General features: G+C 36.7%; 2 protein-coding genes and 1 long non-coding RNA gene across 3 annotated transcripts; all 3 read left to right on the top strand.

Moving 5' to 3' along the window:
- The first annotated feature begins 108 nt into the window (after positions 1–108).
- On the top strand, positions 109–917 carry LOC145334386 (uncharacterized). The gene is made up of 3 exons (XM_080179840.1): positions 109–203; positions 544–610; positions 714–917. The coding sequence occupies exons 1-3, from the start codon at positions 109–111 to the stop codon at positions 915–917; spliced, it is 366 nt and encodes a 121-aa protein (XP_080035966.1).
- Positions 918–1,152: 235 nt separating this feature from the next.
- On the top strand, positions 1,153–2,304 carry LOC145334598 (uncharacterized). Its single transcript, XR_013884883.1, has 3 exons — positions 1,153–1,251; positions 1,324–1,438; positions 2,233–2,304. It is a non-coding gene; the product is annotated as an uncharacterized LOC145334598 (long non-coding RNA).
- Positions 2,305–2,737: 433 nt separating this feature from the next.
- Positions 2,738–3,899, top strand: LOC145333825 (uncharacterized). The gene is made up of 4 exons (XM_080179077.1): positions 2,738–2,809; positions 2,893–2,994; positions 3,226–3,295; positions 3,806–3,899. The coding sequence occupies exons 1-4, from the start codon at positions 2,770–2,772 to the stop codon at positions 3,897–3,899; spliced, it is 306 nt and encodes a 101-aa protein (XP_080035203.1). The 5' UTR covers positions 2,738–2,769.
- The last annotated feature ends 10,688 nt before the right edge of the window (positions 3,900–14,587 follow it).

Raw genomic sequence — 14,587 nt, forward strand, 5'->3', positions numbered from 1 at the left:
GTATTTTGTTATTGTAGTGGGGACAAAAAATATATTAGTTTCTTTATGAAAGAAGTTAGATTTAAATATTAATATTTTTTATATAAAAGACATAACTTCTGATATGAAATGATCAAGGAAGTACAAATGGAGGAAGTGGCTTGTAGAGATCATCCTTTCATGGAAACTGATACTTACTATCCAACAAGGGGAGCTTGCTTTAGGTATGTGGCTAATTCTGTCCTTCTCTTTACTATCAAATATCATAAAACTCATTTAAGTGCAATTTTTAAATTACATTTGAGTATGACTATGACATCACCTCAGATTAAAAACATTTTAAAAATGTATTGACTGAATCCTAAATGATAAAATATTGAGAATTCTTGTTTAGGATTTGATAAATAACAAGTCAAAAGTACAAGGTTTTTTTTTCACTGAATATTATCCCAAATCTGTTAAATCAAAATAAAATACTATTTTCTTTTATACACTTTAATTATGTTGGAGTTAGCTTACCCACACCTTTTTAAAGAAAGAAATATATCACATATCAATATTTAGAGATCCAACTATGATGAATTGCCCCAACTTTGGAATGTCAGGATCAGGAGTTTTACTACCTTTCAAAGTAAGTCCAATTTTATTTATTTTTTTTAAAATTTATATCTGTAAGTATAAGTAAATTTTTTGCACAAAAATAAAAAAAAAGATTGTAATTGAACAAATTTTAGGATTCAGGATTTTCAAGATACAGTTTCTTTGGTCCTCTAAGTTTTCATAGGAAATATTACACAATAAAACTACATTTTAAACCCAAAAGCCCAATTCCTTTCTGTGTATTACTGACAGATCTGTATTACTTAATGAATATCAGAGTTTATTTAATACTAAATGCATATGAACAGAATTGCAAGCATATTCTTATTTTGGAATAAAAAATGTTGCCTTTATGATTGCATTTGGAATAAAATTATGCAATTTTCAAATGGAAGGGTATGAAACTGCAGAGCTACAGCATATGCTGACAGCTTTGGTTTGCAAGTTGAATAAGACCATTTGCAGTGCCCTGTTTTTTTACTTATTCTGTTTATTGAATTCTACCAATTTCACATGGATAGTATTCTGAACATATATACAATTTAATCTCTTACTAATTAAAATCATTTGACATTGTGAAATATACCTTTAGAGGTTGTCAAACTTATCAAACAACTGTAAATTCAACAACTATTTTTATCAGACAGTCTTTGAATCCTACATTTGCTACAGGTTTTATTAACTATTCTTGAATTCAATCATTTATCAATTTAAATGGCAATTCATAATTTCTAAAAATATAAGATGCAAGGTGTTTTATGCCCTGGATTGCTGCTAATTATGCCATGAGAATGCCAGATGATTACAGAATTCCACCAACATGTTTTAATGATCTTGGAACTGGTAGATTAAATGATAGGTATTTTAATAATTTTTAATACAATTTTGTAAGTCTAAAGTAAAACAGATCTTTTACATTAAAGTAATTTATTTTCTTTTTAAAAGCGAAGCTTTTCTATAATTAGGGTCGGTCCGTCCGTCGGTCCGTCGGTCCGTCCGTCCGTAACGGATAGCTTTTTTCATTAATTTAGGCATGTTAGAATTGTCCTATCGATTTCAAATTTTGCATGGTGATTCCTTTAGTAGTTAGGTACGATTTAGAAAGCGTAGCAACTATATAATCATTACCAAAATGTCCGTACGTCCATTTTAAACATATTGATTTTTTACTTTTTTAACAACAAATTTTTATGTGAACTAATCATCTGATTGATCTGATTTTTGGTATATTGATTCCTGGGACAACAAAGTATAATGTAATAAGCGAAGCAACTCTATAATTAAGTCCTAAAAATGTAAGTATGTCCATAAGCATTATCCTGAATCAAGCAGTTTTTTAACAAATTTACTTACAATTTTCCTTTGACCCTTATGAATTTATATTATGATTATTCAGTTCTGATACTATTCAAGTGTTAATGTCCGTTTGTCCTACCGTTTCAGTGCTTCGCTTTTATGGATGTTGTCATCCTTGTTTTTATCGATTTTATGTGATCATAGTCATTTAGCAAGGATCTTTACAAACATAGTTATGTTTATTTTTAAATGTTTTTAAGTCTGATTTTGGAAAATTACTCTGTAATAATTACTTTATGATATTATAAAACTTCCATGTTTTTAAATAAATGAATATATTTCTCATAATCTTTACAGGGATGTTGAGGACTGTCAAGGAATTGTTATTGGAGAAGGTTTAGAAAAGTGTAATCTAGCAAAGTCAAAGGAATGTCTAAAATACTTTTTGAATTCATGATTCTATAAAGTTTACTCTTAAAAGAACAAACGTATTTTTGATTTTACCCACTTACCATTGACAAAAAATTATAATCAATATCCTATTTTCTACATTTGCTTAAGGCAATTTTTATAAAAAATATTTTGTACTTCCAACAAATTATACCTCAAAATCCTGATTTTCCATAGCAGAAGATTTTAAGTTTTGAATGGACCAACACTAAATTCTAAGGTTATTGTTTGACTGTATAACTTTAAATGCAACAAGCCAATGCCTCAAGCCAATGAACAAATATGATATTGATTATTAAATTCTTTCAATTGTAAATGGGATGAATTAAGCAATACTTTTGTTCCCTAAAAAAACACATTGTATATATTGTATTACTATATATAGTAAGTATTGATACCTTTAAACAGGAGATAAGTGGACTCAGTGAATGTTTGATTAATCATATGGAAGGATTCACTGATCATACATATTATTGTGTAACAGGTATTCATTTTCATCCCATTTTTGATACACTTGTTCAACTGATTAACCATAAAAAACATCTAATCATAACTTACTTTACCTAGAAAAAAATAATCTTGCTACCTGTAAGAATAATTGTCCTGGAGTAAGAGAAAATGCTGTAATTGTTGGTGGAGGATCTGTTCTTCTGGCTTCTACCTTATCAGGTAAATAATTAGAGTGACCATGTACTACTAAAGCATAATGAGTATTTGCCTCTCATACATTTTCAGTTGTTAGTTGGTTTTTTAAAAGGTAAAACTTTCGGCCATAATAATATTCATAAAAAAATGGATTCTTCTTTATTCTCAACCCAATATTTTATGTCTTTAAATTCAATAAGAAAGGGCATACTAAAAATATGATTTAATCCACTCATGATATTGAAATGATTGTAGGAAGTTCCCTTATTGCTCCCTTTACTATGGCAACAGCTATTCTTTTTGGAGGCATGACAATGGCTAACAGGTAAATCTACATTTATTGGAAAATGTCCCTAATTATTTATAATATACAACACAGATCTATTTTTTTCATGAATCTGCAGTAATTCTAAGAGTGATATATAATTATCCTTTTTCTTTTTTAAAAAGATGATAATTGATAACAATGATAGATCTATTTTTTTCATGAATCTGTAGTAATTCTAAGAGTGATATATAATTATCCTTTTTCTTTTTTAAAAAGATGATAATTGATAACAACAATGATACCTTTCATAAATACCTCATATGTACTCTCATTAACAAAAACTAATTAATAATCAAAATAAATGTCGACGAGCAGCTGTAATCAACAACTGAATTAATTTTAAAAATATAACCATATAAGTTTCGTGATTTTGGGGGGAAACACAACATAGTAACGACAAACTTTTAATCCAACCCCCCTTAAATATCATTTTAAATTTGTTTCGTCTTTTATATTTTTTTTTGTCAACGAGATCTCCATATATTTCTAGCAATTCCTTTATTTCAGACGGCGAAGTAATTGTCCAGAAGTATGTAGACTTCGAGCAGGTGGTTGTATCAGGGGTAGAAGATGTCAAATATTAATTGATTTTGCTAAATAATCATGTTTCGGTACGCATGCCTTGCCGTACACGAAATCTTAATCTCCAAGCCCTCCAAATGACCAACATGTGAATGTTTACAAATGTGTATTTATTACCATGAAAACGGTGCATCTAAAACAAAAATATAAAAATTAATTTCATAATATTAATGGCTTATTATTTTTGTATATCGAGGTTGCGTGATTTCAATTTAATTAAAAATATAAAATTTCTAAAAAACTTTAAATTGGCACGAAACATATTAAATAGCATCAGAAATTGATAATTTTAGATTCAAATGATCAATAAAATTAAGGAAAATATTCGTATGTCAAAAGTTAGCAGTTAAATGGTCTATTTGTTGAAAAATTAATGTTTTAAATTTCTTCGTAAAATATACCATACTACACTTATTATTAAGAATTAAAGATAAATTCTTACCACATTATACGTCAAACTAAGCAGGAAGGCTTATTTGAGATCTTCCACGGATTAGAGCGCATGTATATCCATCCAATACATTATTTTTATTCACGTAGCTCTTCACATGGGAATCAACAAGGAAAAAATGTGCGCGCCTTTGTTTGTTTACAAGCGAAGCGCGGAGATAGTTAGGAATGCCGCGTAACACACTCATTCTCTGGTGTAAGGAAAAGGGAATTAATGGGTTCGAACTTGCCAGGGAATACAAGAAAATCATTCCAACACACACCCGTCTAGTCACTGGGAATCGAACACAATAACTCATCTTAGCATCATGCGTGCAGACAGTGTCCACAAAATCACAATCTCATAACGCATAAATTACAAGAGTTTAAAATGGCATGGCCATCAGGCCTAAAATTAATTATGGTAACTTACGAACACCACAATAACTCAAACTGACTCCACTACCACATAAGGATAGGAATAAGGAATGGGAAAAGCATTCAACATTCATGAAATGCACATTTACCACTCACACATCTCATTAATCATGGCCTCATAATCTCAATTAAAGTTAGAATTACAGACCATGTAATTGCGAATACATGAATTAATAATCAATAGTACCTAAACTTTGATTAGGTACCTACATAATAATAGGCAAATGATTTTTATATTAAAAATCGCATCAATAATTAAATAATCAACTCAAACTTTTAATCAAAAGAAAGAAAGATTAAATAATGACATTTTTTCTACTGAATCTTTTTGCTAGAAAAGAAAAATAGAATTTTCATAAAAAACTTCTCAAAATTAAGCATTTTCTCCAGCGGAAAAATACTCGGGCTTACATCTAGACATTTTTAGATAAGATAGGTAAATCCTTAAATCTAACATGTTTAATAAAATAGATACTTAAATCTAAATAAAATATGACTGTAAAATCATCAAACATCGGAAAATTAAAACTTCATAATTTTAAATCTTCGTGAATCAAAATTGCGTAAAATAAAATTGCAATTGAAATATGCAAATTAAATTACCAAAATAAAACAAAAGCTCAATTATAAGAAAAGAACTTCTCTAAATGCTGAGTTTGCAATTTCTCTCTGTTTTAAGAAGAAAGCAACTTGTACATATTCATACAGTCAAAATTAAGGCAATTTGGGGCCTCAGTTAGAATGAACCCCTCAAGATACAAACTAACCAATCTTTAAAATATTAATAATGCCGTGTTCCAGCTATCCTGACGGACGTTATGTCTTTCCATCACAGTTTTTGATACTGCATAATTTCCGACAGGATTTCTGGCGCAGGGCTCCATCAACTGAAAATAAACATAATTAGTGATGTTTAAATTAAATCAAAAATTAAAAGAATCATGAATAATTCAAGAAACTTTAGAATCATCAATCAAAGCAATCAAAATAAAATTATCTTATGCTTTAGTTTTGCCGTTCTGTAGTATGTCTGGCCGAGGTAACAGAGCTAAGATACACTATAGAGCGGTCTTATTAAGCTTAAATCTTCGAACTCAAAGAATCTACTTAATTCAAGACGAAAAAAATCTGCATTTTTCTTTAGGTACATCGGTTAAAAGGTAAATAGAAATAATTTTAATATATATGTAATATCAAATTATCTATGTGATTATAATAAATCTTAAAGAAATATTTGTATGATGTAAAAAATTTCATTGTGTTACTTTTTATCATATCGAATTTCAATTAAACAAAGATAAAAATGTTCGTATTTGCGTAGGTACCTAGGAAAATTTCCGCGAAAAAAAATCCCTGGTCCCGGAAAGACTTAAATCATTGAAAAAACTTGCGTAAACATATAAATAACTTAAGTTTGCATTTCAAATGAAAAAATCTTGCGTCGATTTGAAAGTTTAAACGAAATTGAGTCAAAATTTGCGTTTTTTGTCTTTCGAAAAAAAAATATCTGATAAATCTACCGTAAAAATAAAATTCAAAGTTAAACAAGAACGATACTTATACTAAACTTTGGGTAGATTGATCTTGAGCAGACGTCTTGCGGAAGTCTCGTTACTCGTGGCTGCTGCGTCATCTGATAATTTGAACTTGCAAACCACGGTCCTCCCACCTGGGCGCACTTCTTCCACACGCCCCAATCTGAACTTCTTCATCAAATTTGTGCTATCGTCGATCAGCACCACGTCTCCCGGCTCAAGCAGCACCTTGTTGCTGCGCCACTTGACGGACTTGAGTAGCTCAGGCATGAGCTGCTCCTTGTACACCTGATGGAACTGACGGGTCAACTCCTCCAAGTTCTCCAGCCTCCTGGTGATGGGCTCTTTACAACCTGTCTCAAAGGTGTAGATTGCATCGTTGGTCCTGCCGCCTAACAGATCAGCAGGTGAAATTATTCTCCAGCAATTGACGTCATCTCCTTGGGTGGCATAGGTCAATGGCTTAGAATTCAGGACTCGTGCAGTCTCAGCACACAACACCAATAAATCATTGAAGGTTACAGTAGCACCAGCCAACTTCTTGTTCAACACACGCTTGACCAGCCCAACCTGCCTCTCCACAGTACCCACGAACGAGTGTGCTGCGGTGGGCACCAGATGCCATTCAAAATGCATTCGGGTATCCTTCAAAAGTTCATCCATAATTCGCTTGGCACCGGCCATATTGGTGCCTCTGTCTGTGGTAACCCTTCTAGGCATATTGTAAAACGCCTGAAGTTTTCTCAAGCCGACCAGCACGGCTTCAGTTGAATAATCAGTCAACACATCAACAAACACAGCCTGTGTAAATCTACAGGCCACAATCAACAACCAAACCTTGTACTTGGTCTTGGAACTCCTGGTACCAACGCCAGGCTTCGTAACTTCGATCGGCCCCGCAAGGTCCATATGCACCTCCTTGAAGGGCACAGAGGGCTCGACACGATCTGGCAGAATATTAGCAATTGCGGGACTCGAACGCTTGGCATATTCAATGGAACATGCAGCACAACTCTTGACCACTTTCATAGCCTCCATGCGGCCATGTGTGATCCATGCATACCTGCGGCTTTGCGCCAACGTCTTACGATGGCCTCCATGCCCCAATTCATCGTGGGACTGTTGAAGGATGAGCCGCGCCAGCCTGTTGTGGCGGCTGAGCAAGACAACACCTGGGCTGTCCTTCATAATCTTCCTGGGGCCTCCAGCAGCGGCCTCAAGAGCCTCATCTCCTCTCCCGGACATTTTCAATATTGTAAATGTCCTAAGAGGATAACATCCATCATGACCCACAATGGGCCAACAAACCTGGACCTTGTGATGATACGGTTGAAGGGAGTCGAATTTCCCCTCAGCGTCCATGGTCATCTCCTTCTCTTGGTTGAAGGAAGTCAAAAACAGGTCACAAACAGAATCCATGTATGTATTTGTGAAAGTATAGTTCTCATAATGCTTAGAACTATCATTGTTGCTAACATCATCCTCAATTGTTGTAACGCCACGTTTCTTGATAAGCAGCGTTTTAAAGCAGTTGGCAGCCTTAAGAACTGCGGCCACAGTCCTCCTCGCCTGCCTGTAGGTCCTTCTTGCCAGGGACCTCCAGAAATCGTTGTCCACTACCTGTGTGAACATTACCTTGAGCTTCGCCATCTTGGGATTTAGCTCGCTCTCGGGAATGGATGCATTTACCTCACCCGCCGTCTTAACGGGCCACTGGTCCTGTTCCAGGCGCAACCAGCTTGGACCTTCCTGGTATGTAGATCCAGGTTGTACATCCTCAATCGTACACAAACCACGCGTCGCCAGATCGGCGATGTTGTGTTGGGTTGGAACCCATCTCCAATCTTCAGGGCTCGTCAACTGTTGTATCTCGGAAACACGATGACTGTTAAAAACATTTAACATAACACTGTCACTGGATAGCTGAGCTAGGGCACAGCTGCTATCACTAAAAAATACTTTGCCAGAAATGTTGAAAGGTAGAGCTCTGGCTACAGTATCCACAAGCCTGGCCAAAATTAGACAACTAAGCATTTCTAACCTTGGTATAGACTCAATCTTCACTGGTGCGACACGTGACTTGGCGCAACACAAAACTACATCATATCCTCCAGGAACTGGCCATCTCAGGTAGGTGATGGCTGCATAGGCCTGGTTAGATGCATCGCAGAAACCAACAAGCATTGGAAGCCCCAACGGCTTATCAGGAACCATCGAACGTCTGAACGACACATTTCCAAGTGCCGAACGGTCCTGGAGGCTGGACACGAGCTCCGACCTCAACTCTCCAGGTATAACATCATCCCAGTTACATCCATGTATGCAAACTGAGCGCAGACAAAGCTTGGACTTAAGCAGCAATGGCGCTGCTAGACCCATTGGGTCATAAAGTTGTTGCACAATTCTCCAAACTTCACGTTTAGTTATCAACTCAGGTAGACTTCTCCAGAGATCCTCCAGGTCCAGATCCTCTAGTAACTTTCTACCCTTAATCTTCTCGCCGTGGTTGGCTCTGACAGGTAGGAACAACTTATCCTGTTTAGGGTCCCAAACGAGGCCCAGAACTTTTACACTGTCAACATCATCTCCAGAATAAACAACAGATTTAAACTTGAAATTGCCAGGTGCAATCATATCCTCCAGCTCTTGGACCAGCTGGACAGCTTCAGGTTTACTGTTATGACCGCTCAAACAGTCATCCACGTAAGTACAAGTCTCCAATTTGACCGATGGAGGATCTTGATACAAAATAAATTCGGAACTGAGTGGTTGCTGAACATCTCTCCACACATCCTGCTGGGCTACAACGTCACAACCTCTAATCTTCTCAGATCCATAAACATCTTGAACATCCTGCTGGGAACGTCCACCAAAAATACGACCAGTGAGTCTGAGGGCGGTCACGGCCATATCTCCAGCCAGGGCCTCACCAAAGTTGATGGTTTTGGTAAGGTAGACCTCTGGCTCTCCATCAACTGTATCAGCGAAAAAAACACGTTTCAGCTGAGAATCTTCATAGGTAGCTAATAATGAATTATAGAACTTCTGAATATCAGCCACGAATGCACACTTATAACTTCTGAACCGGATAAGATTGTGCATCAGAGTATATAATGGGACTGGGCCGTCCATCATAATACTATTGAGGCTTAGCCCCTTGCAGCAGAGGCTAGAATTGGCGCATATCCTCAAGGGCGTGGAAATAGACTCTTTATATGCGCAGACTAGGCTCGAATAATACACGGGCTTAGTATAAGCTAGGTCTTCTGGCGAAGCTTTCTGATACACTCCACGAGACACAGCTTCTTGAAACACTTGGCAGAAGGTGCTGTACTCACCTTTTTTAATCATTCTCTGCCGGTCACGTAAGCAGATCTTATAGGCCTGCTCTGAATTGTCAAATAACACACTTGGCGGCTGCTTGTAGGGATATGAGGCCGTCCAAATATGGTTCTCAAGATCTAATGTCAGACCTTCTTCAATCAGCTGCCGCTTGCGCACGTCCAAGGCGGACTGCCCGGCGGCAATGGCGGCGCAATGACGGCAGTTCTTACAACCGCTGCACATTGATGGCGGCTGTATTCCCAAACTCTCAGTACTCAGGAACTCCATCTTGCTGACCTCCAACTTCACAGCTTTACAGGCGACAGGATTAGCAACAGTCCTGCCATCTGCAGACACAACTAAATAGCCTGTACCAAATAAGCTTCTGTACAGTCTAGAATCACCAACCATTTTATCTGCACACGGGAACATAGCTGGTGTCAAATGGCCGATTAAAACATCAATCTTGCCGTCGACCATAGAAAAATTATCAGGCTTCATGTTGAAAATGTCGGCGGCGGCTGTAGGATCAATAGAACGCAACCCTTCTTCAGTACCAATGCTGGGTACTACCGCCGCCTCCAGAATATGTGAATTCCGGTTGCGGTCAACCAAACAAATCTTGACTGTAGGACATGCTTGGCTCTTTCCATCTGCCAGAGAAATAGTAGCTGTGCGACCAGTTGATGGCAACTCTAACTTCTTGGCAATACTTCTAGAAATCAACGTCAAATTTGCTCCACTGTCCCACATGGCATTGACGGTGACTTGACGTTTGTCAGCCGCCAACGCCGGGACCTGCTGCAACATCAGCATAAAATTGTTCTTGCTAAACAATTGTGATTCATACACTGCCGCAACTTGTCCACTAGCAACTGATTCATGTAATAATGAATTATGAGGCTGGTTGCAACTGTCAATGGTACAGCTGCCAAGCTTATCGGCTCTGGGACAATCGGCCACCCGATGCCCCTTTTGTAAGCAGAGCAAACAGGCGCCTATCTTCTTGATGAAGACTTTGCGTTCAGGAACAGACATATCCCTAAACTTGGAGCACTTAAACAACAGGTGATCAGAGTTACAACCTTCCGACGGGCAAGGCTGTTTCTTCTTGGTCTTAGCTGGAGACCCAGGTTTACCAACGGCTGTAGCTGCGGCCGCAGGATTACCCTTCTTCTTGGAGGGGGTGTCTACATCGATTGAACACCTCATCAAAATGGCGCCACGCTGTTCCTCTATAATCTTCAACAGCTTAGGAATATTTGGGGTATCCATCGAGCCCAACGCCAGGTTGAGCTTGTCCTGGAAATCACGTGGCAACTTTTTGGATAACATTTCCAAAAGAATAATGGTCAACCACTGGCTTGTGGTGACTTCCTCATCATCATCATCTTTAGTCAGCTGCTCGAGCTGGCTAACTGCACCACCAAACTCTGCTAAGACTGTCACAATCTGGTTGGAGTCCGACGGTTTAGGCTTCTTCTCCCATTGGTTGAAAAGGCAGAGCATCTGACGTGTTTTGGACTTAAAACGTGCGTCGAGGTAAGCCCATTGAGATTCATGTGATTGAATCTGAATTAACTGAAGTCTTAACTCTTTATTTTTGCAGACCTTTTCACTGCTCAACAATAACTGTAAATATGACGGGTCCTGTCCTACGGTAAGCTTTTTAAAATTGTCCTTGAAACTTACGTAGGCTGACTCTGAGCCGTCAAAGCTTGGAAGAAGACGTTCGTCGACACGATTCATATATCCTGGCGTGAACATAGAACCGGTGCCGAACTGTGGTGTGCCAAACGGCGACACAAATGGCGATGCTGTCGAAGCACCCGCCGTCGTTGTAGGCGGCTTCACAGGTTCAAGCTTAACCTCGGCCAGCCGTTTCATCAAAGCAGACAAAGTGTTTATAATTGGTTCTGGTAAGGGAAAGTATGACCCTTTAATAACCTTCACAATCTTTAAGCAACGATCATATAGTTCAGCCTTATGGTCAGGCAAATTATCACCAACTAAATCAACAACACTTTGAATGTCACTAAGCTCCTCCATAGCATCTAGAGCATCTTTCAGAGCGTTATAATCTTTTTGCACAGTAATTATATTAGAATAAATGTCACTAAACTCCTCAAGCTCTTGGATTCTCACACCAAGCTTGCTAAAACCGACCATAATGCTATCGAATGTCTCGAACTTGTCATGGACAAGGATTGACTCCTTAGTGAAATGTCTAACATCAAGCTCTGAAGATTCACTGACCAACTTCATCACTTTATCTAGTTCACTGGTTAGGGCCTCGACGGCTGGGCGCAGCCGTAGTCCCAGTTGAGCGCCTTTATTCTTTTTAGGACCCATGATTGTCACAATAATTAACTGTACTGATTACGATTATAATAGTGTGTGGTAAGGTATCACAACCAACACATTCACAAAACTTCACAGATATTTTCTTAGCCGCATCTGTTCTGTCTCGTTTTCATTGTTTCGGTACGCATGCCTTGCCGTACACGAAATCTTAATCTCCAAGCCCTCCGAATGACCAACATGTGAATGTTTACAAATGTGTATTTATTACCATGAAAACGGTGCATCTAAAACAAAAATATAAAAATTAATTTCATAATATTAATGGCTTATTATTTTTGTATATCGAGGTTGCGTGATTTCAATTTAATTAAAAATATAAAATTTCTAAAAAACTTTAAATTGGCACGAAACATATTAAATAGCATCAGAAATTGATAATTTTAGATTCAAATGATCAATAAAATTAAGGAAAATATTCGTATGTCAAAAGTTAGCAGTTAAATGGTCTATTTGTTGAAAAATTAATGTTTTAAATTTCTTCGTAAAATATACCATACTACACTTATTATTAAGAATTAAAGATAAATTCTTACCACATTATACGTCAAACTAAGCAGGAAGGCTTATTTGAGATCTTCCACGGATTAGAGCGCATGTATATCCATCCAATACATTATTTTTATTCACGTAGCTCTTCACATGGGAATCAACAAGGAAAAAATGTGCGCGCCTTTGTTTGTTTACAAGCGAAGCGCGGAGATAGTTAGGAATGCCGCGTAACACACTCATTCTCTGGTGTAAGGAAAAGGGAATTAATGGGTTCGAACTTGCCAGGGAATACAAGAAAATCATTCCAACACAAATCATGTATTATAATCATTTCTTACTTTGTATGTATATATTTATAAAAATAAATACTAAAAAAATTAAAAGACAGCATTTTTTTTCAAAAAACAACTATTATTATCATTGGTGAATTTCGGCTTATGCAACGATTTTTTTAAAATTTCGGAGTAGCATTCAGTGCTTTAAAAATGTACATATGAATTATACTATCATCTATCTATAATACAAAGTAGCTTGATGTCTGTCCGTCTGTCTGTCTGTCCCTTAAGATCTCGGTAACCACTGAACCGATCGGATTCTACTCTTCAGGGAATATACCTACTGTTCCTGTTGTGGTTTTAGTCTATTTTCTTGGCGGGTGGGACACCCCCAACCCCCCCAAAAATAAAAAAAATCCAACCCCCAAATTTTTTTTTTACATTTTTTGTAAAATCTCAGTAACTGCTGATCAAATTGGGCTCTACCCTTCTGGGAATATACCTACTGGTTGCACAACCTGGGTTTAATTTTATCACAAAGTAATTAAACAAAGAATATTTTTTTGAATATTTCTATTAAGGAGGGTTGACTTCCCAAAACTATATAAGGCGAAGCCCCTAGAGGCTAGGGGCGAAGCCGCTAGTTATTATAATAATAATAATATATATATTTCCTACAAGCCGCGGCCTCCTCTGGCCTGACGACAAGCACCTCCAAGCAGTGAAGGGGCTGGCTGATTGATTATGTACACTTAATATTTTTTTAGGGGGTATAATCTCTCATCACCAAGGGAGCTATACCACCTTTACAGATTAATTAATACCATTTTTGTGAAATGCAGAGATGTATAATAAAATAAAGCATTAAAATGTTAATATTAATTAATATCAATGTGTCCTGTTGCTATCTTCTTTTTTTTTGCAACTTATTCATTTTTTTTGGACACCAGCAATATTTTGTTCAGTTAAAATTCTTTTTTGTTTTTTTTTATCACTAAATTACAAATGCATATTTTTTTTTCTATTATGATCAGGACTTGACAGCCTCTAATAGCCCCACATGCTAGCTCATAGAAGCCTAAAGGTTAGCCGCGAAGCTCAAAGAATCCCAAACATTAGCCGTACAGCTTTATAAGCTACCCAACAACCCTTACTGTCATCTGCACGGCTTACTAAGCCTCAGTCACATCCGTCACCTATATTTGCAGCTGCAGCCGCTAACTCATTCAAACAGCGTAGATAAAATCATGAGAATCAAGTTCAGCAGCCACTTGCACGGCTGCCGATCCATGATCTTCATCATTGAAGCTTGTTATTTCCCTGGTTATTATAAAAAGAATGGAAATTCCAAGAATTTTGCTTTGTCAGTTGAAAAATTAAGAGAATTCATCTCAAAGGGGGGGGGGGGGTAAGCACATTTAGAAACTTTGGGAAAATAAAACTCATCAAAGAAAATTTATTTTTTACCCACACGAATTAAAAAAAAACTTGGACATCCATAGAATAAATATAGACTCCAGATAAAAAGTAATTTGTTGAAAAACTTTGATAACAAAAGAAAAAAATATTATTAATATTTTATTACATAAAAAATGATTACAAAACCAACAATTATGAATGATAAATATGTAAAAAAAATTATATGAGAAAAAAACACAGTTTGACTAGAATAAGTAATATTTTGATTCATTTATTTACATTCTAATAATGAGGAGAGTTATAGAAGGTGAAAAATTCTACCCCACAATTTCTTTCACCTTTTTAAAAATATATGGGGGTGATTCCGGGGGTTCAGTGCATGCTAATCAATACGTTTTTAGAAATAAACTATTAATGGAACAATTGATTACCAA

The sequence above is a fragment of the Acartia tonsa genome, chromosome 12 (assembly GCF_053477335.1).
Source record: "Acartia tonsa isolate MP-2025a chromosome 12, ASM5347733v1, whole genome shotgun sequence".
In the NCBI taxonomy this organism is placed as follows: Eukaryota; Metazoa; Arthropoda; class Copepoda; order Calanoida; family Acartiidae; genus Acartia; species Acartia tonsa.